Source organism: Urocitellus parryii, chromosome 1, assembly GCF_045843805.1.
Source record: "Urocitellus parryii isolate mUroPar1 chromosome 1, mUroPar1.hap1, whole genome shotgun sequence".
NCBI lineage: Eukaryota > Metazoa > Chordata > Mammalia > Rodentia > Sciuridae > Urocitellus > Urocitellus parryii.
In genome coordinates, this window is record NC_135531.1 from 127,532,621 (window position 1) to 127,560,534 (window position 27,914).

The 27,914-nt window shown below is 45.8% G+C and overlaps 4 protein-coding genes across 10 annotated transcripts in view; 2 read left to right on the forward strand and 2 right to left on the reverse strand.

Annotated features, from left to right (window-relative positions):
• The first annotated feature begins 217 nt into the window (after positions 1-217).
• Positions 218-4,703, forward strand: Mxd3 (MAX dimerization protein 3). Of its 2 annotated transcripts, none has more exons than XM_026398171.2 (6): positions 218-287; positions 543-648; positions 1,310-1,339; positions 1,468-1,582; positions 3,707-3,879; positions 4,453-4,703. In XM_026398171.2, exons 1-6 carry the CDS (start codon positions 218-220, stop codon positions 4,493-4,495), a joined length of 537 nt encoding a protein of 178 aa, XP_026253956.1. In that variant the 3' UTR covers positions 4,496-4,703. The 2 variants fall into 2 exon arrangements, with proteins under 2 accessions (XP_026253956.1, XP_026253955.1); XM_026398170.2 differs by lacking the exon at positions 4,453-4,703 and adding an exon at positions 3,958-4,073 and having other exon boundaries at positions 3,707-3,881.
• Positions 4,695-8,220, reverse strand: Prelid1 (PRELI domain containing 1). Its single transcript, XM_026398169.1, has 5 exons — positions 7,950-8,220; positions 7,184-7,409; positions 5,674-5,787; positions 5,491-5,569; positions 4,695-5,238 (listed from the first exon to the last, which is right to left on the reverse strand). Exons 1-5 carry the CDS (start codon positions 8,039-8,041, stop codon positions 5,087-5,089), a joined length of 663 nt encoding a protein of 220 aa, XP_026253954.1. The 5' UTR covers positions 8,042-8,220; the 3' UTR covers positions 4,695-5,086.
• A 61-nt stretch (positions 8,221-8,281) lies between these two features.
• Positions 8,282-10,487, forward strand: Rab24 (RAB24, member RAS oncogene family). Its single transcript, XM_026398180.2, has 8 exons — positions 8,282-8,782; positions 8,866-8,934; positions 9,134-9,212; positions 9,316-9,383; positions 9,467-9,566; positions 9,782-9,832; positions 9,970-10,032; positions 10,146-10,487. The coding sequence occupies exons 1-8, from the start codon at positions 8,666-8,668 to the stop codon at positions 10,208-10,210; spliced, it is 612 nt and encodes a 203-aa protein (XP_026253965.1). The 5' UTR covers positions 8,282-8,665; the 3' UTR covers positions 10,211-10,487.
• Positions 10,488-11,907: 1,420 nt separating this feature from the next.
• Nsd1 (nuclear receptor binding SET domain protein 1) overlaps positions 11,908-27,914 on the reverse strand; it is a 142,425-nt gene continuing 126,418 nt past the window's right edge. For 5 of the 6 annotated variants that reach the window (XM_026398225.2, XM_026398227.2, XM_026398223.2 and 2 more), the window contains 5 exons: positions 27,797-27,913; positions 26,513-26,654; positions 21,865-21,971; positions 19,856-20,060; positions 11,908-18,234 (listed from right to left, as the gene is read on the reverse strand). In XM_026398225.2, coding sequence (XP_026254010.2) covers positions 16,613-18,234; positions 19,856-20,060; positions 21,865-21,971; positions 26,513-26,654; positions 27,797-27,913 — 2,193 coding nt within the window. In that variant the 3' untranslated portion in view covers positions 11,908-16,612. Of the gene's footprint in view, positions 18,235-18,372; positions 18,411-19,855; positions 20,061-21,864; positions 21,972-26,512; positions 26,655-27,796; position 27,914 lie in introns of all 6 variants that reach the window. The other variant, XM_026398229.1, reaches the window with a different exon arrangement.

The following is a 27,914-nucleotide window of genomic DNA, read 5'->3' on the forward strand; positions in this document are numbered from 1 at the left end:
AGCGTCCCTGGCCATTTGTGGGCGGGCGGGTTCGCAGAGGGTGGGAGTTTTCCAAGGAGGCGGTCCCAATGACTGGGCGTTCCCGAGGGCGGGGCATCCTGGGGGCGGGGCCGAGCGCCTGTGTTTGTTGCCCTGTGTCAGTTACATTGTAACAAAAGTGGTGGGGCCGCAGCTCCGGCCAGCACCCTAGGCCCGCCCGCCATCAGCTGTCGCCGACATGGAACCTGTGGCTAGCAACATCCAGGTCCTGCTGCAGGCGGCTGAGTTCCTGGAGCGCCGTGAGCGAGGTGAGGAAGAACTCTGGGCTAGACTCCTGAAGGAGACCTCACTGACATGGGCCTGGACGACTTGGCATGCAACTTGAAAGATACACGGCAATTAGGGCAATAATCCACCCTCAACTCAGAGGAGTTCGCGGGCGGTCGGGTAGGGAAGGGTTGGGGAGATGGTCTCGGCGCCAGAAGCCCTTCCTTGACCCTGATGTGCCAGGGGCCCCTTCCAGTCCTAGCTTGACACGGGCGGGCTCTGCCTCTTTCTGGCAGAGGCAGAGCATGGCTATGCGTCCCTGTGCCCGCATCGCAGTCCGGGCCCCATCCACAGGAGGAGGAAGCAACACCCGCAAGCTCCCGGAGCTCTGGACAGTGGGCGGTAAGGAGGGTGCAGGCGTCGGGGGTGGTGTAGGGAGGGTGGATGGGCACTGTCCTTCTTCGTTCTTTCCTCTGCTCATTTTCTCGTTTGCATCTTATAGATTAGGTACCCCGATCCGGGAAGCATTCAAAGCTCTCCTGCCATCTGTCCCCTCCCCATACACCTTTTTGTGAATTCAAGGACTACTTCAGGACCTTTGATGTGACAGGAACTGTGAACAAGACAGTTCTGGGTCCTGTTTCCACTCACACATCAAACCACTCTCTTCTCCACAGGCTTATTTCTTTACTGTTGTACTTCAACACTCTGCATACACTGCTTCGTCCAGTTGGAATGCCTTTCCCTCCATTGCCCTGTGTGGGAAACTCTGTTTTTTGCTCAGTTCACCTGTCATCTCTGTCCAGGAAATCTTTCTTGCCAGGCTGGCAGGAGAGCCTCATTTAGACAACCACCTGGCAGGCCTCTCACAGCATTTGTCTGTGTATCTCTGATTCCTCTCACCCCTACCTGGGGGCTCTGGTGCCCAAGACCAGACCAAGGTCCACAAGAGGGTTGACTGAGGCAGACATTTGTAGTAGATTTTTGAGTCACAGGGGGCCCTGGGCTAAGGGTGTGGGCTGTAGTTGACAGCCCCTCACCTCATCCTCATTGGCATTCACAGGTCTGTGCACAACGAGCTGGAGAAGCGTAGGTGAGTCCCACCCCAGTCCTGACAGCACCAGGTCCCAGGAACCACCTCTGTCTGGCCTTGCCTTCCCTGCTGTCCTTCTGGCTGGTGAGGTGGGGCTGGCACTGCCCTCCAGACCCCTTCCCCCACAGGAGGGCCCAGCTGAAGCGATGCCTGGAGCAGCTGAAGCAGCAGATGCCCCTGGGGACTGACTCTGCCCGATATACCACATTGAACCTGCTGCGTAGAGCCAGGATGCACATTCAGGTAAGTGGAGGGGGGCACCCTGTGTCCCCAGGTGTGACATGGGAGGCCTGGGTGGAACTAGGGAAAAGGGCCAAACATAGTCCAACTATGTAACTGGGGACAGTTCTCTGTGCTTTTAGTTTTCTAATCTATTAAATGGGAAGGAAAACAAAAAATAGTTCAGAGGGTTGTTCTGAGGCTTCAGTGAATTCACCCTGTAAATGTTCATTGTTGTTACAGCTATTACTACTTAGATCCCAGCCTGGAGACCTTGAGCAAGTCACTTGGCTTGTGTCTGGACTTCTGCTTCCTCCTCTGGTGGGGAGGGAATTGCTGTTGAAAAAATTTCTATGATGAATCATATGTAATGGTCCCTTACATTGCAGAGGGTTGGTTTCCACTCTCCCCTGTTTCTATCCTTCAAGACCTGCTGTTCATCTATCCAAATGCCACCCTATGAGGCATCCACTCCAGAATTCAGAAGGGAGAAGGGATTAAGGGAGCTAATCATTGGGCTTCCTAGGGCCCTTGCTACTGCCTGGGCTGAGCTGCCCGCCCCCTAGTGGACAGGAGTTAGTGTGCAGGTGCCAAGGCCCAAGCAGCCCCAGGGATGCCCATATTAGAAGCAGCCTTGGAAACAATAGAGGATTTTTCCTGTCCTAGCTCTTTTGACAGGCGAAGAGAAGGAGGCACAGCAAAGTTATGTGCTGAGGAAAGACAGATCCAGGCCCAGGCCCCCTCATTTGCATTCTTTCCTTCAACAGATATTTATTGAGCATCAGCTATGCCAGGCCCTATTGTAGGCACTGGACACTGTGGCAGACAGATCCAAGTGCCATCCAGCAAATAAATCCCAGATGTAAGAAGTATTCACACTGCCCCACAAGTGCCTGTTATCACCTTCACTGTGGCTGAGTAATACTTTGGTTGGCTAATGGGTCCCCGTTTATCACATGGTGCTTTCCTGGCCTAGTTTCTTGGTAGATATGTCCATGGGCAGGTCCTGGGAATCATCCCATCCTTGAAGCTTCATCACCCCTCTTCTGGACTAATTTATGCAAACCTCTTCACTGGCCTCCCTCTTTCCTATATGGCCTCTACCAGATGGTCTTTTTCTTTGTCTTAGAATGATCTTGGCCATACACAGATGTGCCCAGGCCCATCTCCAGCTGAAAACCTTGACAGGAATCCCAACAAAACAAAGCTTCAGTTCCTTACTTATTATGATTCTCAAGGCCCTCTCCAACCCAGGCTTTTTTGGACTGGTCTCTCCCGGATCCCCCAAAGAAAAAGCCACACTTTCCATGCTTGCCAGGCTCCTCTGCCATGGTGTCTCCCTACCCCCATCTTTGGGTAGCTCCTACTCATCCTTCTATACCCTGTCCCTTATTGGGTTTTTTGTTTTGTTTTAGTTGTCAATGGGTTTTTCACTTTGTTTATTCATATGTGGTGCTGAGGATCGACCCCAGGGCCTCACACATGCTAGGCAAGTGCTCTACCACTGAGCCATAGCCCCAGTCCATCTCCCCTTATTGTGAAATGACTAAATAATCCAGTCCTCTGCCCACCGAGGATTGGGTCCTTGGACTTCCAGATTCTGAACATTAGGGCTGACAAAACTCATGTAGGGATGAGGGGAGGAGGTTAATGCTGGAGCCTTAGGGCCCCAGGAGGATCCTGACCAGGAATTGCAAACTGATAGCCTTTGTTTAGTCTGAAGTTTTCTCACAATTTAGTTGGCAACATTTCAAAGGGCATCTGACATGAAAAATCTGGCTTTCCAGCTTCTCTTAAAGAAATGGGGAGATCTGGCAGTGCTGGGCCTGTTGCCATGTGGCAGCAATGGGCTGGAACCTGGAGGTGGCTGCCTCCTCGAGTGAATGTGCACTTGCCAGCCCACAAGTGTGTTTGGGATTAGCGTGTCTCCCACGCCATGCCCATCTAGACCAGAGCACAGATGGGTGACACACAGGAAAGAGCTGCTTTCTGAGGACATTCAACAACCCTCTGGGGCCCAGGTTTATGTGCCTGCCTGTTTGGAGTAGGGAGAGGTACATGTGGCTGTAGCCCACTGCCAAGTGGCACATGGGCAAAGTTCACGTTTTGGGATGCTGACCCTAGCCCCTGCTCCTACCATCTCTACAGAAGCTAGAGGAACAGGAGCTGAGGGCTCGGCGGCTCAAGGAGAAGCTGCGCAGCAAACAGCGGAGCCTGCAGAAGCAGCTGGAGCAGCTCCGGGGGCTGCCAGTAGGTGAGAGGTTGCGAGCGGATAGCCTGGACTCTTCAGGCCTCTCTTCTGAGCGCTCGGACTCAGACCAAGGTGAGTGGCTTGAAGTCTAGGGGCCCTGGGCAGTGTGGGTGGGCCAGGGCTTTTGACTGGAACCCTCCTTGTGCAGAGGAGCTGGAGGTGGATGTGGAGAGCCTGGTGTTTGGGGGTGAGGCCGAGCTGCTGCGGGGCTTCAGCGCGGGCCAGGAGCACAGCTACTCGCACAGCACCTGTAACTGGCTATGATGCTCACTACTCTGATTGCCTTCTACTCACACTGGGCTGAGCCCACCAGGCAGCCCAGAGGGCTGCTCAGAGGCATCAGTTGGAATGGACTAAAAGGACCCTCGTGTGGGAACAGGTACTCCCCGTAACCTGCTACTGGCTGCCAGGCAGTCCCCACCGGTTGGGAGGAGGCACCCAGACCACCCCCAGAGCTCTGCAGGGCAGGCAGCTTGGGCCTGGGCTGCCTTTCCAGGCGTTTTTGTAGCACTTGGCTCTGCTGCTCCAGCAGGGGCAGGAAGCCTCTTGGACCCTCTTATTCCTGAATAAGGCCTCTGGCTTTTGCCCTACATATACTGTACAGTATTTTCATTAAAAGCATCTTTCATAATTTCCCGTCCATGGTCTTGCCTGATAAAAATGGAGGAAGTCACAACCACAACTAGAAAAGAGGAAATAAGATCAGCAGCTGCCACCACCATCCTGAGTGGTGTACTTGATCCTTACAACCTGGAGGCTGTCCTGTCTGGGCTTTAAGGGTGGTAGGACTGAGGCCTGGTGGTGTGACTTGCCTGAGTTCCAAAGCCAGGAAACAGTGGAGTCAAGATCCATACTAAAGCTTTCTGACTCCAGAGCTGGGGCTGATTGAATTCAACATATATTTATTGAGTGCCTATTATGTGCTAGGTATTTTTCCAGGTATTTGGGACACATCAGAACAAAACAAAGAGCCCTGCCCTCTTGGAGCTTACAGTCTATTGTTTATCAACACCCCCCCTGCATACTGCCTGTGACCTTGAGCAAGTCCCCATACCTCTGCCCCTCTTTGTGCCTGTCATCAGCTGCCCAATGGGAGAATAAGCAGGCTGGGCTCAGATATGTGCCTGGTACTGCAGATGCTGAACAGGACACCTGCCCCAACCCACCACCCAGACAGCAGAGAGGGCTAGAAGTTGATTTTTAATAATCAAGTACAATGAAAGGGTGCGGAGGGAGCCCACAGCCGGCTGGTGGGCTGTGGCAGGGGCCCAGCCTGGCTACACAAACTGCTGCTGCTGCTGCTGCTGCTGCTTGGTGGCAGCCTTGCTGGCAAGGTCCTTGGCTTTCTCTGTAGCTGCCAGTGCTGTCTCCTTTGCCTTCTCCTTGGCTTCCTTGGCTGTCTCAACAAGTGTTTTGGAAGGGGCCTCACCTAGAATAAAGGGCAGGAGGCTAGCTTCATATGGTGCCAAGAGGCCCCACCTAATTACATTCCCCAGCCATGCCAGTTGCCTAGTAGAGGCCTGACCCCTTTGGAAAGGTGATATTTGCTACCTGGTATATATTAAGACCCATGCTCAGAGCAGGGTAATGACTGGTCCAGGGTCTATGAAAGTCAGGCTGAGCTAGGATCTGACCCAGCCTCTCCTGATGAGCTCCCCCCAACAGCACCCAGAATTCTCACCTTGCAACTTGGCCAAGATGTATTCAAAACCCTTCATAGTCTTGGTCACATTGCTTTTGAACCGGGCGAGACCAAATTCCTGGCAAAAGATTGAAGTGGGAAGGACTGGTAATTGGCCACTAACTTCTGCCCAGCCTCCATGCCAACAGCCTCAGGCCCTAGAAACCCCACAACATTGCTTACCTGGACAGCTCTAGAGACACCAAATAAACTAGAGGAGACCCAGGCTTCCCGGCGGATTTCGGTCCAGCCACTGTTGTCAGAGTTCACACGGTAAACACATCGTTCCTCCACCACCTGTGTGGAAAGGTAGGCCACCCACATTGCAGGGACATCTTTTGCTTTACCAACCTACAAACAGACTTGATCCCCCACTTCTTTGTTATATTATTGCCCAGGTTGGCCCTGAACTCTTGGGCTCCAGTGATCCTCCCACTTTAGCCTCTTGAATAGCTGGAACTAAAAGCACGTGCCACCACACTTAGCTGAAGCCCTGCCTCTTTTCACAAAAAGAAGCCATGAAATGAAAATCCATTCCTTCCTGTTACTGCATCCCCAACACCATTTTACCCTGTAAACTCCTTTCCTGACCCTTAAAAACACTAGAAGGCATGAGGTCTCTTAGGAGAGGCAGAGGGCTTTCTATCCTGGGACCCTGAACTATTTGGGGCCTTTATATCTAGGAACATGTGCTGTTTTTAACTCAAACTTCCACCCACAAACAGACTTGATCTTTCTGACAGTCTAAATACAAATAAATGTCTGATAGTCATCACAGCTTTCATTAACAGAAAGGAAGAAGTGGATTGCTACTTCCAGAATAATATTTAATGACACTTTTCATGAATGGATTGCTGTTTTTGTCATTACCAAGTAGCACCCTCATGCTGTCATGTGAGATGACTTGCACTTGTCACTTTGTGACAAGGTAGGACACGTCCCTTCTCTGAACCTTTCATCTTGGCATAAATGAGTAATATGTACCTCTCAAGGGTATCATGAAAGTAAGCTGAGAAGAATAATTTTCTGAAAGTTTGCAGGGTATTCACATGTGAAAAGATGCAGTGGAATGGTTCCTTTAACCATAACTATGGGTTTTCAAGCTTTTATTTATTTTATTTTTTGTAATTGTAGATGGACAGAATGCCTTTATTTTATGTTTATTTTTATGTGGTGCTGAGGCTTGAATCCAGTGCCTCATGTATGCTAGGCAAGCGCTCTGCCACTGAGCTACAGTCCCAGCCCCGTTTTCAAGCTTTTAAAGAGGTATGTGGAACTCCATTGCCCCAAATCTCAGGCAGAGATCCCTTTATGAGAGATAAATGTGGAATGTCTCCAGTCAAAGTGAGGTAAAGGGCTTAGAATGTCAACTGCTGAAGCACATCCAGGGCACCTTTGGGCTTAATGGACTCCTATGTGAAAACTGCTACCTTCCTCCCTCAGCATCACTTCTGTGGGCCCAACCGGAGTGTGTGTCACACATGACATAAATGTTTGTGTTTAGTACCTACAACAACTCTGTAAAATGAGCACTTCCCCCCCCATGAATGAGTCAAAGGACAGGTCCAGAGAGGCTGACCAGCTGAAATAAAGAGATAATCTGAGGTTGTACCCTGTAGCCATTGCTCCACAGTAACCCAATCATACCCCAGTCTCTCATGACTCTAGCCATGTACATGAGGAGCAGTCTCACCATCAGCCGGGCATGGTTGATGTTCCAGGTGAAGGTGGTCATGGTCTGATTCTGTGGGTCCACAACAGAGTCCTCCAGGATGTACACCGAGTGAGCAACATTGGCAGGAAACAGTCGCTCTGCCCAGCGGGGCATCCTGTTGGTCTTGGTCAGGAGTCTCCGGGACAGGAGCTTCTGGTCAGGGGTCACCTCCCGGTGTACTATGTCTTCCGTTAAGACATGTTTGCTGCAGGTGTCAGTTAAGGGGGACCCTTAGAAAACTGCCCCCCCCAACAGACCGTCTATTGGGGTTCCTATTGGGAGCCTCTCTCCTTATCTTCCTGCAAGCTTGCAGAGTGATTTGTGCTGTAATTCAGAACTAAAAGTACCTTGAACCTATCCTAGGGCAAATTCCAACTCCCGCCTCCTCCCTGAGGTGAATTCCTGGGCCTTGCAACGGGGGTGGCTTCAGGTCTGGCAAATGCCCGGATTTCCAACCCAAGTTCTCTCCCAACTACTGTGCCGCCGCCTGTTCCTAGCCTCAGCAGCTTAAGAAAGAACCTCAGACTACGGCCTCAAGTAAATCATCACCCAGGACCAGCCTTCTTCCAGGATCTTGCAGGCGCGGCCTGGCCGCTTCCCCGATAAGGTCTCCTCCGTACCCTAAGGACCGCCACGGTTCCGCAGATCACTCATGTCAAGACTCTAGTCTTTCCTGGTCCCATTGCTGAGGGGCTGCCCAAATAGCAAGGCGAGAAGGAGGTCTGCTTTTCCCTGGCTCACGTACCTATAGGGATTCGGGTACCGCTGCCAGAAGGCAGCGAACACTTGGTCCCAGGAACTTCGGAGCACGCTCTGGCCCAGGAAATACTTCACCATCGTCCCGGCCGGGGCGGGCTCAGCACCCGCGCAGCATCAGGGGTGCAGAGCCCGGGGGGCACGCGGAGGCCGGGCCGGGGCTCGGCGCACGCCCGCCAGGCTCGCAAGTCAGTCACCACTGCGCCGCACCCAAATCGCTGCTGCTGCCGCCATGAGGGATTGTACAGCCGCGCACCACTTCCGGCGCCGCCGCTCAGTCTCGCCGCTTCCGGTCCGTGCCACGTGACCTGGCGACCCCGCCTCCTCCCGCCCCTCCCGCGGGAGACGCGGTGCTGCGGATTGGAACAGGGTTGTGGGAGACCCCAAGTTCGGCTGTGAATCTGGGCGGAATTGAAGCCTGGGCAGCAGTGCAGCCTAAGCCGCTCGGGCAGGCGAGCGAGCAAGCGAGCGGGAGGGCTAAGGAGTGACGAGCGACGAGCTGCACCGCGGCGTGCGGCGCCGTGGAGGGCGCTGCCCGCGCGCTCCCAGGCCGCCACGGCTCTGGGGTGTCTTGGAGGAACACTCGGCGCCCGGGGCCGGTTTGGCCGGGCCATTCAGGGGCACTGTCGAGGTGCGAGGCGCTTGGGGTCGGGGTCTGAGGCTGGGCGGAGCGGACCCTTACGTGGGCGAGGCTGCCCGGGGAGCATGAGCGGGCAGCGCGTGGACGTCAAGGTGGTGATGTTGGGCAAGGAGTACGTGGGCAAGACAAGCTTGGTGGAACGATACGTGCACGACCGCTTCCTGGTGGGGCCCTATCAGAACGTGAGTGCAACCCTCCCAGCCCGGCACGAGTAGGAGGCAGCCAACCTGCACCTGCGGCCCTGATCTCTTCCCCTTAATTGCAGACTATCGGGGCTGCATTCGTGGCCAAAGTGATGTCGGTTGGAGACCGGACGGTGACTTTGGGTATTTGGGTAAGTCCTATGGAGGTGGCCTGGGTCCTGATCTATCACTGGCTAGCTGGAGGCCTCATAGAGGCCATTTCTTTTCTCCAGACCCCAATTTCCTCACCTAGAAAATGGGAATCTGGAGGACACAGGCTTAGTTTTCAATCTTGGGAAGTAGCCCAGTTAAGTAACTCCGGCCAGGGCTGGGCTTTCCTCTGCCTTTCAGGACACAGCAGGCTCTGAGCGCTATGAGGCCATGAGCAGAATCTACTATCGCGGGGCTAAGGCTGCCATCGTCTGCTACGGTATGGGGGTTCTGGGCTCTTCTTTATGCAAGGGTTGGATGACAGGCTGGCCTCAGAACAGCCCTTGATCCGTGCTTGTGTTTCCTGCATGCTCCATACCAAGACCTCACTGACAGCAGCAGTTTTGAAAGAGCAAAGTTCTGGGTGAAAGAGCTGCGCAGCCTAGAGGAGGTATGTGGTCAGACCTCACCAAAAGACCAGGGGCTGAGACTCTTTGTCTGTGGGAGTGATCCTGGTTTTGTCTTCTGCTTCAGGGCTGTCAAATCTACCTGTGTGGCACCAAGAGTGACCTGCTGGAGGAAGACCGGCGCCGCCGCCGTGTGGACTTCCATGATGTCCAGGACTATGCAGACAGTAGCTGCTCCTCAGCCCTTGGGGTGGGGGTGGGGGGGCTGTTTTTGTGGGTTATAGGGAACAGGGACCTTGTCTGCCTTGGCAAGGTGCAGTAGGAGGGCTTTTTGTCTTCCTCGAACCTGTGGAGTCTAGGAGACACCATGAACTGCTAGCCTTCTCCTTGTTTATGTTGACCTAATTCTCAGGTGCGAACCCTTAGTCATTTCTCTTTGCAGATATCAAAGCCCAGCTCTTTGAAACATCCAGCAAGACAGGTCAGAGTGTGGGTGAGTGCTGTCCTGGGGCCTCAAGAAGAATAGGATGGTTTACCAGAGGAAGCAGGATAGAACCCAGAGGGCTGGGTCACTGGGAGATCCCAGGGATGCTGGCATCAGGCCCTCACCAATCATCATTTTCCTGCCAGACGAGCTCTTCCAGAAAGTGGCAGAGGATTACGTCAGTGTGGCAGCCTTCCAGGTGATGACAGGTGTGTGCTTTCCCAGCCTTTATGGAGACTTCCTCTAGGGCTCTATCCCTCTTCTTGAGTTGCGGGATCCCCCCACCACAATGGTGCTGAAATGCCACCTCTCTCTTTGGCAGAGGACAAGGGCGTGGATCTGGGCCAGAAGGCAAATCCCTACTTCTACAGCTGTTGTCATCATTGAGTCACCACTCACCTGGCCTGGGGGAATAAAAGGAATTCCCTAGAAGCCCTAGACCCAGCTCTTGTAAGGGCTTGGGTGGTCCAATATCTTAGCTACCCTTGGTCCCCACGGCAGCAGAGGTGGCACCTGCCTGTGCTGGCCCATGGAATGGAGGCAGCATTGGGCTGACTGTGGGCATAAGAGGGCTAAGGGCTGATTTGGATCCCAGACTTCTGCCCTGGACAGCACTTGTGTCTACAGATATATTTTAAGTGGCTTCTGATCTGTAAATAAAATCAATGCACTGTGAATCACACTCAGCCCTTTTCCCTGCTGTGTGGACTGGGTGTCAAGACACCTAGTTCCTTCTGGTGCCACCTGGCTGGCCTCACTTCCTGTTAAGGCTCCTCCAAATTCTTATTTTCCTTGAGAAACCAAGTAACTTTTGCCCAGGGTTTTCACTGAGCTATTGGAGCTCCCTTTACCCTTTTGTACTGGAGACTGAACTCAGGGCTTTGTGCGTGGTAGGCAAGGGCTCTACCAATAAGCTGTGTCCCCAGCTCTTTCCTTTTGTTAGGGCAAACAACGTTAGAGGCAGGGGATGGGTCATGCAAAGCTCACAGTTCTTTCTGGGTGCCAAGAGGAACAAAGATAGTACTTAAGTTGTGTCCAGAGAAGGGTCAGGCACTCTTCCCTCAAGATAGAGGCTACCTCTGCTGCATCTGTCACGTCTGGGTGTGTGGGTTAGGCCTATGACTCAGATCCTGGGTTTCCCAATGACACCCTACAGTGTGATTTACTGGTAGGAAAAATAATGGTCTGAAAGACAGAAAGGTTTTATGGATCCAGATTCAGATCTAATTCAGCTGCTAGTGCAGAAAAGCAACTTAATTCTTCAGTTTGAGCTTTTCATCTGTAAAATGAAATGACTGCTACCTCAACATTGTGACAATCCTAAGTGAGGAGTATTCTAGTACTGAACGTTTCCCAACTCTTTCCCTGAAGGTTTTCGTGGAAGAACAGGGAATTTAGGGCTAGGGAAGGAGAGGCAAACTCCCAAAGGTTACCAAAAGTATTGGGTTTTGGAGATCCAAATATTTCTGAAGTGTCAGGTATTAGCGTAAACAGGGCTGACACTTCCTGTTCAAACAGGAGGCGTGTACTGTGGCCTGTTATGGTATGGGAGGGGAGAGAGTGTAGGGGCTTTGCCTTCCAGCTCACTCTTTGCCCTTGCTTTCCTGCCTTTAGGCCTTGGCTGAGACCTTGTAGTGCCCAATACCTGTCTCTGAAGAGTTTATAATTAACATGATCAAACTCATACTCAGAAAGTGCTTTAGTTTCACTTCTCTTTTTAAAACCAATTCCTCAAAATACCCTTCCTTCTTGAGTGATGGAGACTTCCTGTTGAGGGGACTGAAACTGATACCAGACACTCCCAACAAAAGGGAAAGATGCTTTAAGTCAAGCAGTGGCACCTGGGAGAAAATCCAGACTACTCCCATGAAGTGCCTGGAGGAAGGGCTCCCCTCTGCCATGCCCCCTCCCACCAGGGAACTATCTCTGGGATTGGCTCCTGCTCTCACCCAAAACCAATCCTTTGTCAGGCTGTCTCTCCCCACGGACAATAAAACAAAACACAGGGCAAGGGCCATAAGAGTAAAGTTAAACTTTACTTTACAGTAATTTTTTTCTATATACAAAGAATTACAGTACATGTTTATGGGAACTCCTAGCACAGGGCTCCCCTCTTTTTCACTAGGAGTTCACTTCCAGCTGACAATCTGTGGGGGAGTGGGGAAAACAGAGATGGACCTTGGCTGAACCCCCTGCCCCCTCTTCTTAAAAATATAAAGATCTCTTGTCAGCTTGTTTCTTTGCCAAGACCTAGAAAGCTGCTCTTCCATGAGCTTCTGTGTGCTGCATTCACCCACCTTCCACATTCACCTACATGCACACACAGGCAGCACCACCTCATCCTTAAGACTGCTTGTTCTGCCCGCCATGGAAACCTAACACACCAGGACTCTATTCTGCTCCCTGTTTTTGCCCCTGTCCATGAGGCTGTGCTGAAATCCCAAGTGCTATCCCTAGAGCCCCTCAGTAGCCCAATGTTCTGAAACTCCTGGGAAGGTAGCCCTAGGGAAAGGAGCACAGAAGAGTTTAACATGTGTTGCTTTGCTTATGTTGATAGGAAACATTTCTTCTGAGGTTGTGGATTTCTAATTAAAATAAACTCTTTCCACTTCCTTAAGAAATAATACCCTTAATCTTCATAAGCAATAGAGGTGTTCCCATAAGAGTGGAAGAGGTAGAGGGGCAGAAGGTAATGGAGGGAGACCCCACACCCAGAGCTCTCTACCAACATGTTCCAGGCAGTGTGGACGGAGGCTACGGACAAGGTGACCCCAGACCTGAGAAACTCAATGGCCACCTTCATCTGGATACAGGATCTCTTCCACCTCTGGATTGTGCTGGACCACTCCAGGGCTGGGTGCAGGCTTTACTGAGACACTGCCTTCTCCCCACCCCTCACAGGGCCTCCAAGAAATCTTGCTATGTGAAATCTCTTTCTTTCAAACAGGAACCTGTTTGGATTTCTCAAGTTACCAGTCCTTCAACCCTTGGCAGTGCTTATTTATACCATGAAATTAGCACCATCATTACATTTTTGTGTACAAAGCATTTATCTATTCATACTTCAATTTACACTACAGCAATCTCTGGCCCTGCTGCACTGGCCTAGGAAGTCAGCTGAGAGCAAACTGGCTACAGCCAAAGCTCCTGTAGCAGCTACCTAGCTCTAAATGACCTGGAATGTCTAACACACACAAACAGCTCAAATGTTACTCAACAGGAAAAGCGCTTGAAGCAGCTCCTTTCCTACTGTGATATCAGAAGTTAGGACACTGGGCCTCCTGACCTGATGACAAATCCCATAAGGATGACAATATCCCAAGAAAAGCCTTAAGAGAAAACCCGCTTTTATAGGAGCTATGGGTAAAACCCATCAAGTTTAGTGTTTTTCCGATTACTTTTCACAAGAGAAGCTGCCAGGACCAGACCTCCTTTTTGCCCTTTGCTTTCACCAGGCAACGTTAGAATACAACTAGGAGTCCAGCTCCAGTGAGCAGACAGTGCCCAGCCAGGGAGGGTTGCTACTACACTTCATGCCCTGACGATAGTGCGGGGTGGAGGATGTGAAGAATAAAATCTTATCATTAATGTCAGAAATGTGGATTTGGTTTAGCAGAGGATTGACACAGTGATTTAAGTTAATGTTGAACTCAATAACTTTAGAGGAAAGCATATTTCTAAAAATATGGATGCTTTTGTAGCAATAATAGCTATTTTCTTTTAGAAGGGGGGTTGGCTCCTACATGCGGAGCAAATGAGGCTTTGAATGTAAATTTCAACAGTTTCCATAATTTTTTATTTTCCTGACTTAACAGGGCTAGGAGAGGTATTAGTTTTCTAGCTACCTATGGGGCATTTCCACCTTTGGCTTGCCCCTTGAAAATACTTCCTGGCTGGGGAGCTTACTCACAGGTAGACTCTCTTGAGCTCCTAGTTTCCAAGCACTTAGCCAAATAACAAACACCAAAATATACCATCCTGCACAAGGATCAGAAGTTTCTAAGATATAAGAATTCCTTTTAACTGCCAATTCAAACTCCCTTGAAGAAAGGTCTCATTGCTGACTTTTCCTGAAACCAAAAATGGGTGTAGGGTCATCCTTTCCCCACCTTCATAATGAGTCATTTTCGAGCAGTTTTGTTGACTCTGCTTCTATTGGATAGTGAGTGCTTCCATGATTTCAACTCTCCAATTTCACATACATTATCAGTGGGCCCAAAGGCTCAAATTTCTAGTTTCCATTCAACAACCTTAGTCTTTTCAGTAGCCCTGGGCAAAGGCCTGGCTATCCATCCATTAAGAACTGTCCCCTCCAACCAAGTGCATAGCTCAAGTTGTTTTCCCAGGCAGCTCTAGAACCAAGCCTCCAGTGAATGGTGGAGAATGGAAAGAACCAAAACAAAACCAGAAAGTAGCCTAAAGTGGCACGGCCCCTTATCTCTCACTTCCTCCTGTCCTGTGAGACATTTCTAGAAAGCTGTCAGTCAATTACCTACCAAAGCCTACTTCAGAGAAGCTAGTTTGGGATCAAACTTCTCCACTTAAATTTTTTACATAGCCTGCACGCCCCCCACCCGCCCAAATTCACAGTTTATTTCATGAAACAAAGAGCTACGGTAATTGAACACATAACATAGTGAAAGGATTTTTTTTGACAGTGCAGTGCAGATATCTTTTTCTGATCACAACTACAGATGACAGGAGAGCAACAGGCACAGGACTGGCACCAAGCAAACCTATTCACACAATCTAAGAGATTAGGAAAGGGGCCTACTAGCTGCAGTTATATATTTATTATTCTCACACATGATAAATACTTAATATAATGAACTGTAATGTTCTGGGTGAATTTTGTTAAAAATATCTTTTTCATGGTTTAAAATTATTTAAAAGAAAATAATAATATGCTTTACGTTTTCTCTTCCATTTGAACAAAGATTTTCCTCTTTGATGATGTGGGAAGAGAGGATGAAAGGGGAGAACTAGGCAGGTGGAATTCAGAGGAGATTCTGAGGTCTCAGTGAAGTGCAGGGATAGGCCCCTAAATTTGGGACAGCCCTGCCCGGCCGCATCCCTCTGCCTGAGTTCATGTGTCTCAATCCCAGAGACAGACTTTGGGAAATAAAAGTAGATTCTATTTTCAATCTTTTTATAAAGCGCAAATGCTTCTATAACTATTATTCCTTCCCCTTGGAAGTGATGGGAATTCAGTAAGAACTTAGGAGAAGGAAACTGGGACAAAATACAGAATCCTGTTCAGAGTGTAAAAGTCATTAACTGAGACAGAAAGGCTGGGAGACATTTGGGCCAGAAGATGGCCTGTTGGCTAAAGCTGCTGGCTGAGTTGGCAAAGCAGAGAGGTAAACATGTTTGGTCTAGGGACAAAGGTGGGGTGGGTGATTGGGAGAAAACGAGCCAAACAGCATTTCCTGTTGGCAGTCAGTGAGCTGGGTGAATGATAGGGCAGGGTAGCACCAACAGATTTCCCAGCCCTTGGGCCCCAGCTCAGGGCAGCAGTAACAGATAATCAGCAGTTATGAGGAGTCATCTCTTAGACTGGACATTGCTCCACACAACACATCTCTCCAGTCTTAGGGAAGGATTCTGGCTTGCCTTGAGCTAAGTCAGCAGGCAGGTGATCTCAATAGAGAGCACAGCAATTCTCAGGGAGGTGAAGAACTAGCTCCCTCAATTCAGTTAGGTGGGCAAAGGACCAGGGGAGAAATAATTTTCCATCAGCATCTGGCACCCTTCCTAAAGCTGGTATGTCTAGACAAGAGCTTGCCAGAAATTCCCTATGTCCACTGCCCGAGACTGAAATCTGAAAGCACCTGAGTGTTTGAGGAAATGGGAACAGGGTGGGTTTATGTAAAAGGAGGAAAACTGGTAGAAAGAAAGTTAAGCTTGCCAATTGCCTAATTCCACTGCTGGAAAGCTACATTCTCATAGTCAAGCTCCCTCTACTAGCTAGCTGCTGCTCCAAGTACAAGTCTTCAGACTTTGCACAATGTAGATAGAAGCAGCATAGATGTGCCAGCCAACAGTCCTCTTTGGCCTTGATACAGTACCCTTCTGCCTATAGAGGAGAGCTTTGAAGATACATGCATGTACATACATGCATGCATGTCCCAACCAGGAGATACTTGCTCACCATAGCCACAAAGAACATTTCAAAATGAGCATGGAAACCCAGGGCCCCTCAGTATTTCCTACTGTTTCCTGGTCAAAAGTTCTTGAAAGCAGCCTGGAAACCCAGGCAGAAAAGTTAGGCTCTCATGGATCAAATCTTATGTATCTCTGTATCACTCATCAGTGACTAGCCCTGGCCTAGCACATATGAATGCTCAGGGAGTGGCCACTGATTTGAATGAACATCAGTTCCTCCCACGGGTTCTAAGGGTATCTTCCACAGAGCTCTGTTGGGCTGGGGAATAGCTCCAAGAGCCCATTAAACTTTCCAACTTGACCAGCGGGATTGAATTCCATGCTTGACTCCAAAGTGGACTTTTTATTTTAAGTTGACCATGTGTAAAAGTTGGGGGCAAGAGACTCAAGTTTGTCTGTCTCCTTGGCTGGAGCCAACTGGATTTCCATACATGGTTCACACAACCATAAGCCCCCACTGGCTAATGTCACAAGAGTTCTGAGTGTTGGGATATAAGGAAAGAATAACAGTGGAAAAGTGTTGGGTAGGTCTGTTTTTCAAGGGGCAAAAAGAAGAAACAAAGATTCCCCTCTCCAAATGGTACCCTGGGGGCAGCTTGTAAGGTCATATAACATTTACTGGTATTATTTCTGTTCTGACTCTGCACACTTGTGATTGGAAGGAGCCTGATTAAGAGCTGGAAGTGTATTTTGCTCTGGTTTGGGGTCTTGCCCTCTTCCAAGGGACCAGCAAGTCTGTGCCAATGTCTGTGTGCTTCCAGCAGACCAGCAAGACTGCGCCAACGTCTGTCCAGCCACTATGGGCCAGAGCCCTGCCCCTGATGAAGTTTTTCCCAGGGACCAAGGACTCTGTTCTGTGGTTGCCAACTTCTTCTCTTCAGTGGAGAGGGAGGCTGGGGCCTTCCCAAGAGACCTGAAGGACTGCCCACTCTTGGCAGCAAATCCAGGTAGTTGCTGACCTCCGGCCATCTGCTTCACCAGGCCTGATGCTTGACTGGGAGGCCCTGGGGTCTGCTCAGCCCCTGCAGGAACTCTTCCTGAGGCCTGAGTTGCTGGCTCATATAAAAAAGCCTTGGCAGGAGGCTGAGAAAGAAGTCTGGCCTGGGTGAGTGATTTAACAGCTTGCCAGGGGTGCTCTGAAGGGAGTGCTGTTTTCCCAGATGGTTGGAGAAGAGGATCTGACACACTGCCTTTATCCAGAGCTCGAGACATATGCCCCAGACCTTTGCTGGCAGACCATGAGCTGGACTCCAACGCAGGCACCTTTTCCTCAGCCTGTGGTGTGATCTCATGAGGAGAAGTTGCCCGCTCCTTCTGGCGAGGAGTTAAGTCTATGAGATCCATCACTAAAGCAGCTCTGTTTTTTGACTGAGTATTCTGGTCCACGGGCCTCAGTGCTTTTTCTTTAGCTACCAGGGTCTGCACCACAGCTGATAGTACTTTCTCAGGAGGTGGAAGTCTCTGGGACAAAGAGGCATGGGATTTGTCTGGGGGCCTGTCGAAAGTTGGGGGTTTAGGACTACTGGTGACTAGCAGTCTGTCTGTTGGTGGAAGTCTCAGGCCAGTTGGGGCTGGGGCTTTCTCCAGTGAATGGGGCCTTGGGCTGGCAGCACCTATGGATTTATCCAGCCTTGGGTCAGCTGTCCCCAGAGGTCTTTCCAGTGGTTGGGACCTGACTGAGGGTGAGGAGCTTGGGCTGGTCACTGGAGAGGGTTTGTCAGATAGCAGAGGTCTTGGTCCTTCCACGGCTGGTGGTCTGTCCAGTGGTCTCTGGCTGGATACCAAGGACTGGGATTTGGTCCCTGATCCTGCAAAGTCTCTGACCCTATCTAAAAGCTGGGAGCTGGAGTCAGTTCTCTCCAGAGGTCTTTCAGATAGCACTGGCCTCTGACAAGTCCCTGCCAAAGCTTTTTTGGAGAGTGGCAGCGTCTGATGGGCATCAGCAGGTGGCTTATCTGACATCTTGGGCCCCTGAGCAGCCATTTCTGATGATTGCTCTGCCAGGCGTGAGCTGGGGCTTGGAGGCATCGGCACTGGGGGAGGCACATACTCACGGATCTCCCCAGGTTCCAGAGGGTTGGGCCCACAGGGGTCATGTTCAGTACAAGACAGACGCCCATCAAGTTTGGAAATGAAGAGCATCCCTTCCCGATGCTGCTTGCAAAAAGAGCTGGGGCACATCTCACAGAAGGAGGCTGCTTCTTTCCCACAGACGTCACATTGGTGCCAAGGGCACTCCCACTTCCCTGAAAACACAGGAGTGAACAAAAGCTTAGGGAAAAGAGATGCATGTGAGATGGGCTGTGGCCCCGGGACTGGTACACAGGAGTGACTGCAAAGCCTCCTTCAAACTGCCAGCTCTTCAGGGAATTCATGCCACTCACCTGCCATCACTCCTTCCCCAGAATTTCAGCTTCCTCTTCTGCACAAAACAATACATAAAATAACAGCAATGTATCAAGGTTGAGCAACTAAGCAGCAACTAAATACAAGCAGGAGTAAATCCATATCTCTATGACTATTTCCAACAAGGAGAAAAAGAAAAAATAAAAAAAACCAACCAAACCCCAAAGCTCTTCTTAGACATTGTGTTTAGATATTACTTTCATAGTTTTGCAAAATCCACTTGTCTAAACAGCTTAAAAATATTCAACTCCAAGAGGAACATCACAGCTATTTATACTCCTGCTTATTTAACAGAAATAGGAAAAAGATATACAGATGTTAAAAAAAAAAAAAAAAAAAAAGGAATTACACTTACCTTTGTTAAATCTAAGTCTTGAAACTAACACAAAACTTAGGTCTGTGTTGTCTGAATGGCAAGTAGAAAAGATTCAAAGCTAACCTGAACTTCCATCTATACTTATCCCCATTTCATGAAACCTGAGAGACTTGACTATGGACAGTGTTCCAACCCACAAACTGTGCTACTAGACTTCACTGTTAGCACACAGGCAAAATCAATTCTATCATAGCCTGTGCTGTTACCACCCAAAGTAACTGACTCAAAGTTCTCTACTTTTCTCGTACTTCTTGGAAGCAAGCCAATAGTCATGTATAACTGCTTCACCATAGAATGGCTCTCTACTGGTCTCTCTCTTTGGACCTTTAAAATAGTCAACATGTCTAAGTCCCTTAAATTCTCAAACACCAGATCACTGCCCAAAGGTTATTAACTCCTCCAACCATAAATTCCTGGGCAAGGCATTTGCCTGAGAAGCTTTATCACGTTAACTGTTAATCAAAATTTTTTTCAAGGAAAAAGTCTTTTTCATAAGGAAGAAGGACCCTAGTAAGGGTGAGTGGGGCATGGACTGGCTAAAAGGATGTCATGTCATCTTACTGAGTGGAACAACACAAAGGCTCTACTTTGTCTCAATCTTTCTTTCTCTGGAAAGATTATATGACTTAGTGGCTTTGAAGTCAGAAAACCTGCCTTTCCACTCAGCTCCTTCATCCCTAACTTTCTTTTCTTTGTTGGTGCTGGGGATCAAATCAGGGGCTTGTATGTGCTAGGTAAGTAAGAGCTCTTCTATTGAACCATACTCCCAGCCCGCCTTCAATTGTTTGAAACATGTCATCTCACCAAATGTAAATCTGTTTCATCATGCTCATTATGAGAAGAAAACCAACTGTAAATGGAAGTAAAGTATTTGACCCGTAGCCACATTCTGTTCCCTTCTCTACAGCCTAGGACTCTAAGACTTTGTTGTCACATATTTCCAGAAGGAAAACATGGACCACAACCCTCAGCACTTTACACAAACAAACCAAATGGCACTTTGTTGTACATTACAGCAACTGGCATCAAACTCTGAGAATTCTGGCAGAGAACAAACAGAACTATGAATGGACTCTTGTACCAACCTGCTGGTCTCTTGGTCAGATTAAGACAGTCTGCATGGTAAACTTTTGGGCAGCCTGGTTTCTTGCAGGAGACGAGCTGACCAGCATCCCCACAGCTGAAACATTCATCTTCTCGTTCCTTAGTGATTTCACCCTGGCTCCTGCGCTTCCCCTGTTGCTTCTTCTTGAATTTCTTTGATTTTTCTTCTGTAGCAATAGGTTGATTCTAGAGGTCAGAGAATGAACAATCAGCATTCTGTCAATAACTTGGTTATATCATCTTGAATAGGTTAACTATATACTCTGAGCCTCAGTCTCTACTCTGGGAAGATGGTTCTCAAAAACTGTTGCAAAGATTAGAGAAAATACAGGAAAGGCAACTGGCACATCAGATACGAGATATTGGGTAGTATTAATTTCCATTTTTGTTATCACCAACTCTTTTCACTTGAATAAGAGAAAAAAGTGCTTTTTGTTAACACATAAGGCCCCAGCCTTATGTGTCATTTCTATGTCTAATTTCAAAGCTAAAGACTTCTCTCTGTGAGTTCATATACATTGCTAAACTTATTTAACAAATCACTGAACATTATGTCAAGAAGGCACAGAAAACTAATTATGATCTTTGCCCTCATCAAGGTTTGCATCTTTAAATCAAATTGGGTTAATGCCTACAACTCCCCAACAACTAGCAGTTTTTCTGTTTGTTTCCTGGAGTCCAAACCCCAGGGCTGTCATCTCATAATTCATCTTAGCCTAGAAACATACAGGACCAATCAACAAGGCTTAATCAAGGTCCACTCTATTCTTTGTATTAATAGCCCACAGTGATTCCCATTTCTCATCTTGTGCTCTGGCATGTCTCTCACTGGTTTACAACTGAAATACTCTCTTACAGAGACCTTGAGGATATAGAAACTTGATACTGTTTATTGTGAAATAAAATGGATTACTATCTTAATTTATGGGACACAAACCAGCTGACATTTTGAAAACAGTACTATCTAAGGAACAAATTAACTAAAACCCAAAATGAAACCCAATACAATATAGAGATGATTTTCCTTATTTAATAAGACAGAATATTTGAGGCTGGGGTTGTGGCTCAGCGGTAGAGTGCTCCCTAGCACATGTGAGGCCCTGGGTTTGATCCTCAGCACCACATAAAAATAAATAAAGATATTGTGTCCAACTAAAAAATAAATATTAAAAAAAAGAATATTCATGAATCTTCCTTCTCCTGTAATTGATCAAAATTATTTACATCCTTATTGTTTTCTATGATAATATACATTTTTCATCCCAATAATAGGTTTCTTTATAAGAACAAGAAAATACATAATGGGAATTACCCAATTGGAGTAACCGTATAGTCAACTTTGCATCAAAATTAAACATCATTTTCACTACATTGTTCCTTAGGATAGAGAAATCCTGAAGCATCCACATGTTCACCTATTATGATCAGTCCATTATATAAAAAATTAATGACTATAAATGATCATTAAGAAGACTATGTAACAAAAAGGAAAATTTGAAAATAGTATTTAAGAAAAGCAGAATAAAGACTTTTAAATAATCCTTAATGGTTAGAGAATTGTAATTTAGTTAAAAAAAAAACAGGAAGTGAGACAAAAGAATTTTTTTTTTAAGGATGGGACTGGGGTTCGGGGGTTGAACTTAGGGGCACTCAACCACTGAGCCATACCCCAACCCTATTTTGTATTTTATTTAGAGACAGGGTCTCATTGAATTGCTTAATGCCTCGTTTTTGCTGAGGCAGGCTTTGAACTCTTGATCCTCCTGCCTCAGCCTCCTAAGCATCTGGGCTTATAGGTTGCATCATCTGCATACAGCACAATAGTGTTTTTATACTTAGTTAAAATGGCAAGGCTAATTCTACTACTTTTACCTATTCTACTGTTTTGTAATACAATCTTAAAATTTCACTACAAATTCTTTGGTATCTTTACCACGAAAGAGAGAGAGTTATACCAGAGAATTGAAGTAACTTAATCTGGAGGTGGTACCTTTGGTCTGACACCCAAGAAGCCACTGCAGTTTGGGGCTCCACATTTGCAAACAGTCTTTCCGTTCCCAAGACATTCTAAGTTGTAATTGAAGGTAAGTTCAGTGCCTGCATAGAAGACCATTAAAATATTAATGATTAATATCTATGGTTTTAATTATTTCTTATTAATTACAAACGACATTAACTTTCAAGAGATCACGAACAGGATTTTAAAAAGAATTAACTAATTCTCTACATTAATACATTTTAATAATATAACATTATTAGTAAATACATTATAGAAGGGGAAAAACTTTAGTACCTTAACAAATACTGAAAATCACCTTTACTAGAGAAGTATTAATTATCTCAAGTTTTTCTCTTTCTCTTGTTTTGCCAACTACTCAGATACAAAATTTTTAACTCAATACCAAAACCAAATACAAGAAAAACAACTTAATTCTGTACTGATGTGCCAGGCACTGGGATTATAAGTATTAAAAAAATGCCTGCTAGTATGTGCCCTGGTAAGTGTAACTCACAGACGAGGCACTTTAGTATACAGTAAAGACTGGCTGTACATTCCAGTTATGCCAAAACCAGGCTGGGTCATTTGAACCCCGAGTAGCTACCCCTCTCTTTTTTGGATATGCTAGGCATTAGAAGGCAAAAAAAAAAAAAAAAAAAAACATTCAAATACAGTCTAAGCACATAATGAAAGCAAGTTAGGATTAGGCCTAAAAAAATAAGAATTTTTCTCCCCTAGAGGCGGGGTCTTCTAAACTGCCCAGGATGACGTTGAACTTTCATCCCTCCTGCCTTAGCCTCTGGTTAGATGGATTATAGGCATGTGCCATAACACCAGGCAAATTGTTTCTTTATTGAGATGGGCAAAATATAAACCACTTGACTCATATTTAGGGGCCATATACTAGAAATAATACAATCATCTGTGTGTGGGTCACAGCTTAATCATCACAGAAACAACAGGGATGGGTTTCCATCTCAGGCCTGCTTGTGAACTTATTGGACTAAATGTTGGGTGATTTACTTATACTACTAGTGAAAAACTAATCAGAGGGAGAAATTTTTTTTGCAGTGCTAGAGAATCAAACCCAGGTTCTCGTGCATGTTAGGCAAGCACTCTACCACTAAGCCACACTTGTCTAGCTTCTATAATATAACTTTTGCAGATCTGACATGTTTATGAGGCAATTCCACCATTTAGACAAGTGTAAGATAGCAGGATATTAGGCACAACTTGCAGCTCACTAAACATATACTGTGTAAGCAATCACACAAAATCAAAGAAACTAAATCAGAAGGTATCAAGTCACAAAGGAAACACTGATATAACTATAGCAAGGAATCCAATATTGAATAACCTTTGAAGGATTTGGCAAAGGGTACCAGGGAGAGAAATAAAGATGGCATACATGAAAAAACAGAGTAAGATACAGATCCATGAAGGGTCTGAAAAGTTGGATGAGAAGTCCTGACTATGTCTACCCAGTTCTCAGCTCTGACACACCCTTGGCCTCAAACTTATCACATTAGGTCTAATTTTCCCTATTTAATCTGTGCAGACTAGATCCAAGAGGATAGGAACAATATATCTATGCAGAGAGAATGTGGAAAAATTTGTAGCTAGACACAGTAGACAAGGTCATCCCCTTGAACAGAGTGAATAGGGTAAACAAAAGAGAAAGAAAAAGGAGTTTCTGGGGAGAGGGATCATATCCAAGAATCTAAGCCTGCTTTCTGGTGCTAATAACAATACCGCAGACTATAAGTTATACAGAAGGGAGGCTGACTTGGGTTCAGAGTTCTGATGCAAGATTGAGGCTCAGCATATGATAGCCTTACTTACTGGCAGGGTCCAGAGGCACTGCAGGACATCACATAGTAAGAGACAGGGATAATAGCTATAAATCTTCTGGTGCTTTCCTTTTTCTTATAAAGATACCAGTATTTAATTATGTCGGCTCCACCCTGATAAACACGTCTAAATTTAAACACCATCCAAGGTATCATATATGGATTAAGTTATCTACCCTCTAATACTTCATCATAATGGGTATTAAATTAAAACATGAGTTTTAGAGGGAACAAACCATACTGGCTAACAACACAGTAATAACAGTTTTGACGATAAAATCTCAGCTACTCAGGAGACTGAGAAGGGAGAATAACAATGTCAAAATAAGCAATGTCAAAATAAGAAGAAACTTAATGAGACTCAGCCCCTAAATTTTCTTTCTTATCCCTTCATTTTATTTATTTTCAGGTGGTGCTGAGGATGAAACCAGTGCCTCATATGTGCTAGGAAAGCACTACTGAATTACAAGGCAAACCCCTCAACTCTTAAAATCTTAAAACTGGGGGGGTTGAAGCTGTAGCTCAGTGGTAGAGCACTTGCCTTGCAAGTATGAGACACTGGGTTCAAAGACACTGTGTCCATCTACAACTAAAATATATATATATATATATATATATATAAATCTGAAAACTGTGAGAACTATTCAAATTCTAAAAAGTATATGAAAGAATACATGTTTCTATCTGTAGAGAGTGAGAAAAGGGAAGTCCAAAAGATTTAAAAATCAATAAAACATATGTTCCTAAATGAATACATGAACAGTGTAACTCCACATTACATTCAACCAAAAGAATGGAATCCTAATTAGAATTATCTATACTCCATGTATATATGTCAAAATACATTCTACTGTCATGTATATCTAAAAAGAACAAATACAAAAACCTCAAAACACAGACAAGAGCTGATCAAATGGCTTTTTAATTCTTATATCTTGATAAATGCTTCTTTTTTTTGGTAATGTTATTGTATTTTTTATATATTTTATTTGCTTTTATTTATATGGTGCTGGATATCAAATCCAGTGCCTCACATATGCTAGGCAAGCACTCTACCATCAGCTACAGCCCCAGTCCTGATCAATGCTTCTTGACTGAGGTCTATAACACTAGGCAAAGGGAGTCTCAACTATTGCTCCATGATACTCATGGGATTTCTGCTGGACTACACTACTGTCAGTTATAAAACATCTAGGTGAGTCCCATCTCAGTTTGAGTATAAGACAGTGATCTTCAACTATCTTACTTCTATTCCTATGAAAAATTCATTTGGAAAAAAAAAATGCATGAAATCTTGTATATTACAAATTCACAAAACACTATGTTCAAATATTTTAAAAACTAACCAATTTAAAGGGTATCATATGCATAGGTCACTTTATTTTTTAAACCATCAAAACCTTGAAGCATAGGTTAAGTTCTTCTAATTTATGGAAAATATAACTTTTTAAATTTAGCTATTATCAGATTTACTCAATTCAAATAAAGGTGTGAGGGCTGGGAATATATCTCAGTTGGTAGAGTGCCTGTCTTGCATGCACAAGGGGTTCAATCCCAGCACCTCAAAATATTTTTTAGTTGTAAATGGACACAATACCATTATTTTATTTATTTATTTTTATGTGGTGCTGAGGATTGAACCCAGTGCCTCACACATACAAGGCGGGCACTCTGCCACTGAACCTCCATTGCAGCCCGATAGGTCTGCTTTTAAAAACCTTAGGGACAGGGGTTCAATCCCAGCACCTCAAAAACCAAACAACAACAACAAAAAAAATCAAATAAATGTATTCATATTTGTCACAATTACAACTATCTCACTTATGCATTCAAACATGAGAGGTCTGTTTTTTAAAATATTTTTTAGTTGTAAATGGACATAATACCTTTATTTTATTTATTTATTTTTATGTGGTGCTGAGGATTGAACCCAGTGCCTCACACATACAAGGCGGGCATTCTGCCACTGAACCTCCATTGCAGCCCGATAGGTCTGCTTTTAAAAACCTTAGGGACAGGGGTTAACAATGTCTCTCAGTGGTAGAGTGTTTGCTTTCCATGTTTAAGGCACTTCTGTCATCCCCAGCACCACAAAAAGGGAAAGAAGGCAGGGAGACATTTATTTATAACTCACAGATTCAGGTGGATGAAAGGTAAATCTTTGGTTTGAATCATGGGAAAGGGGCAACTGTGGAAGAGAAGGTTAAAAAAACACCTGGAGAGCTGGAGTTTCCAAGACTCATTTGCAGGGAGTTCACATCAAAGTTAAAGTCTGGGAATTTATTTCTTTAACAAAACCATCCAGGCTCACTCTTAAAGACATGGTAGGTGAAACCACTGAGTCACAATAGGACAAGTACTGTGTGGTTTCATTTACATGAAATTCCTAGAGAAGTCTAATTCAGAGATAGAATGGTGGTTGCCAGGGGTTGTGGGGAAAGAACAGAACAGAAAAAGTGTTTCAGTTGGGGAAGACTAAAGAGTTCTCAAGGTGGATGGTGATGATAGTTGTATGAGAATGTGAGTATACTTCATACATTAGAACTGTATGCCTGGGTGTGGGGAATGTAGCTAATTGGTAGACCACTTACCTAGCATGCATGCATAAGGCTCAGGGTTCGTGAACAAAACACAACACAACACAACCATGGCCAAGTACCATCTGGAAAGTCTTCAGCTATTATCCTCAGAAACTTGGAAACTTTATTTTGGAATTCCTGAGGTGAGATTTTTAGATGATAAAACCTGAAATTTAGGACATAACTCTAGAATCCTCAAATGACCCTTACCTGCTTTAATGTCACTCAGGGCAAAAAGTCCAACACGGGTATCACCATTCACAGACCACTTCTGTGTTTCACAGTTAGGCTGGCAGCAATGATTCATGAAGCGAGCATAGTTTCCTTTGGGACCAGCATCAATGATTCGGTCCTAGAATTCCAAGAAAAGCTGCTTGTCAGACTTCCTGAGACCTCTACAATTATCTAAAATTATTCTAAATAATCTGTTATTTTTGAAATCTGAATCTCATCTGTAGTGGTTCTGAAAGTACAGCCCATTGATCAGCAGCACCAACTCTACCTGAGAGTTATTAGAAATCATAATCTGGGTTGTGCTTAAGTTGTGCTTCTGTTTAAAGCAGAAACTCTGGAGTGAGGGATCAACTGTCTGTGCTATAACAAGCCCACCAGGGAATTACTAATATATACTGATAGTTGAGGACCACTGCCCAAGAAGCAGAAGGCTTTCCATTCCCTAATTATGAAGTTTTCAAACCATGTAAACATGTCAAATCACCTACTGATATTTAAAACATATGTGAACTGCACACCTTCAAGTATAATCAGGATATCTAGAGGTGAGGATCTCACAAACTAAACATAAGTACCAGAAAAGGATGTTATAAAAGCTGGGAGAGGGAAAAGAAAGTTAGTGAAACCTAATATTCAGGTACAAAGAGGAACTGCAGAAACACAGAAAATAAACATAAAAGGGTATTCAAATTAGGAATAAATTAAAAAATAAAATTCCATATACCAATAAAATGAAACTTCTCAATATGGTAACTAAATATTAACAAATTACTTAATTTGTAAAATAAAAGGGTAAAAATTATTATTTTGTCTTGAAATATTTCTCCTATAGTAACATATCATTCAAAATAAACAAACAAATAAAAGCAGTTTCATTGCCTTTGGCCAAAAATACACACTAGCTGGGGCATGGTGGCACATATCTATAATCCTAGCAGCTCCAGAGGCTAAGACAGGGGGATGGCAGTTCAAAACCAACCTTAGGAACTTAGTGAGACTGTAAGCAACCTAGTGAGACCCTGTCTCAAAAACAAATTAAAAAGGGCTAGGAATGTGATTCAGTGGTTAAGTACTCCTGGGCTCAAACCCTGGTACCAGAAAGAAACTGTACACCAGAAATTTGCAATCTTATCTACTGCAGAGCCCATGTGGAGAAACACTTGACATTGATCCATGTCATATATGCATATTGTATCTACAAACACAAGTTAAGATAACCCAAATTTCATTCATCATTACTTACTTTGTTCTACTACTTACTTTGTCTAGGGTAAGCATATAAAAATTAGTGATATCATGTTCTTGGGCATAACGTATTCGAGCTCTGCACTCTTCTTCATCTATTAGTTCACCCACATATTCATTCACAAATTCACCC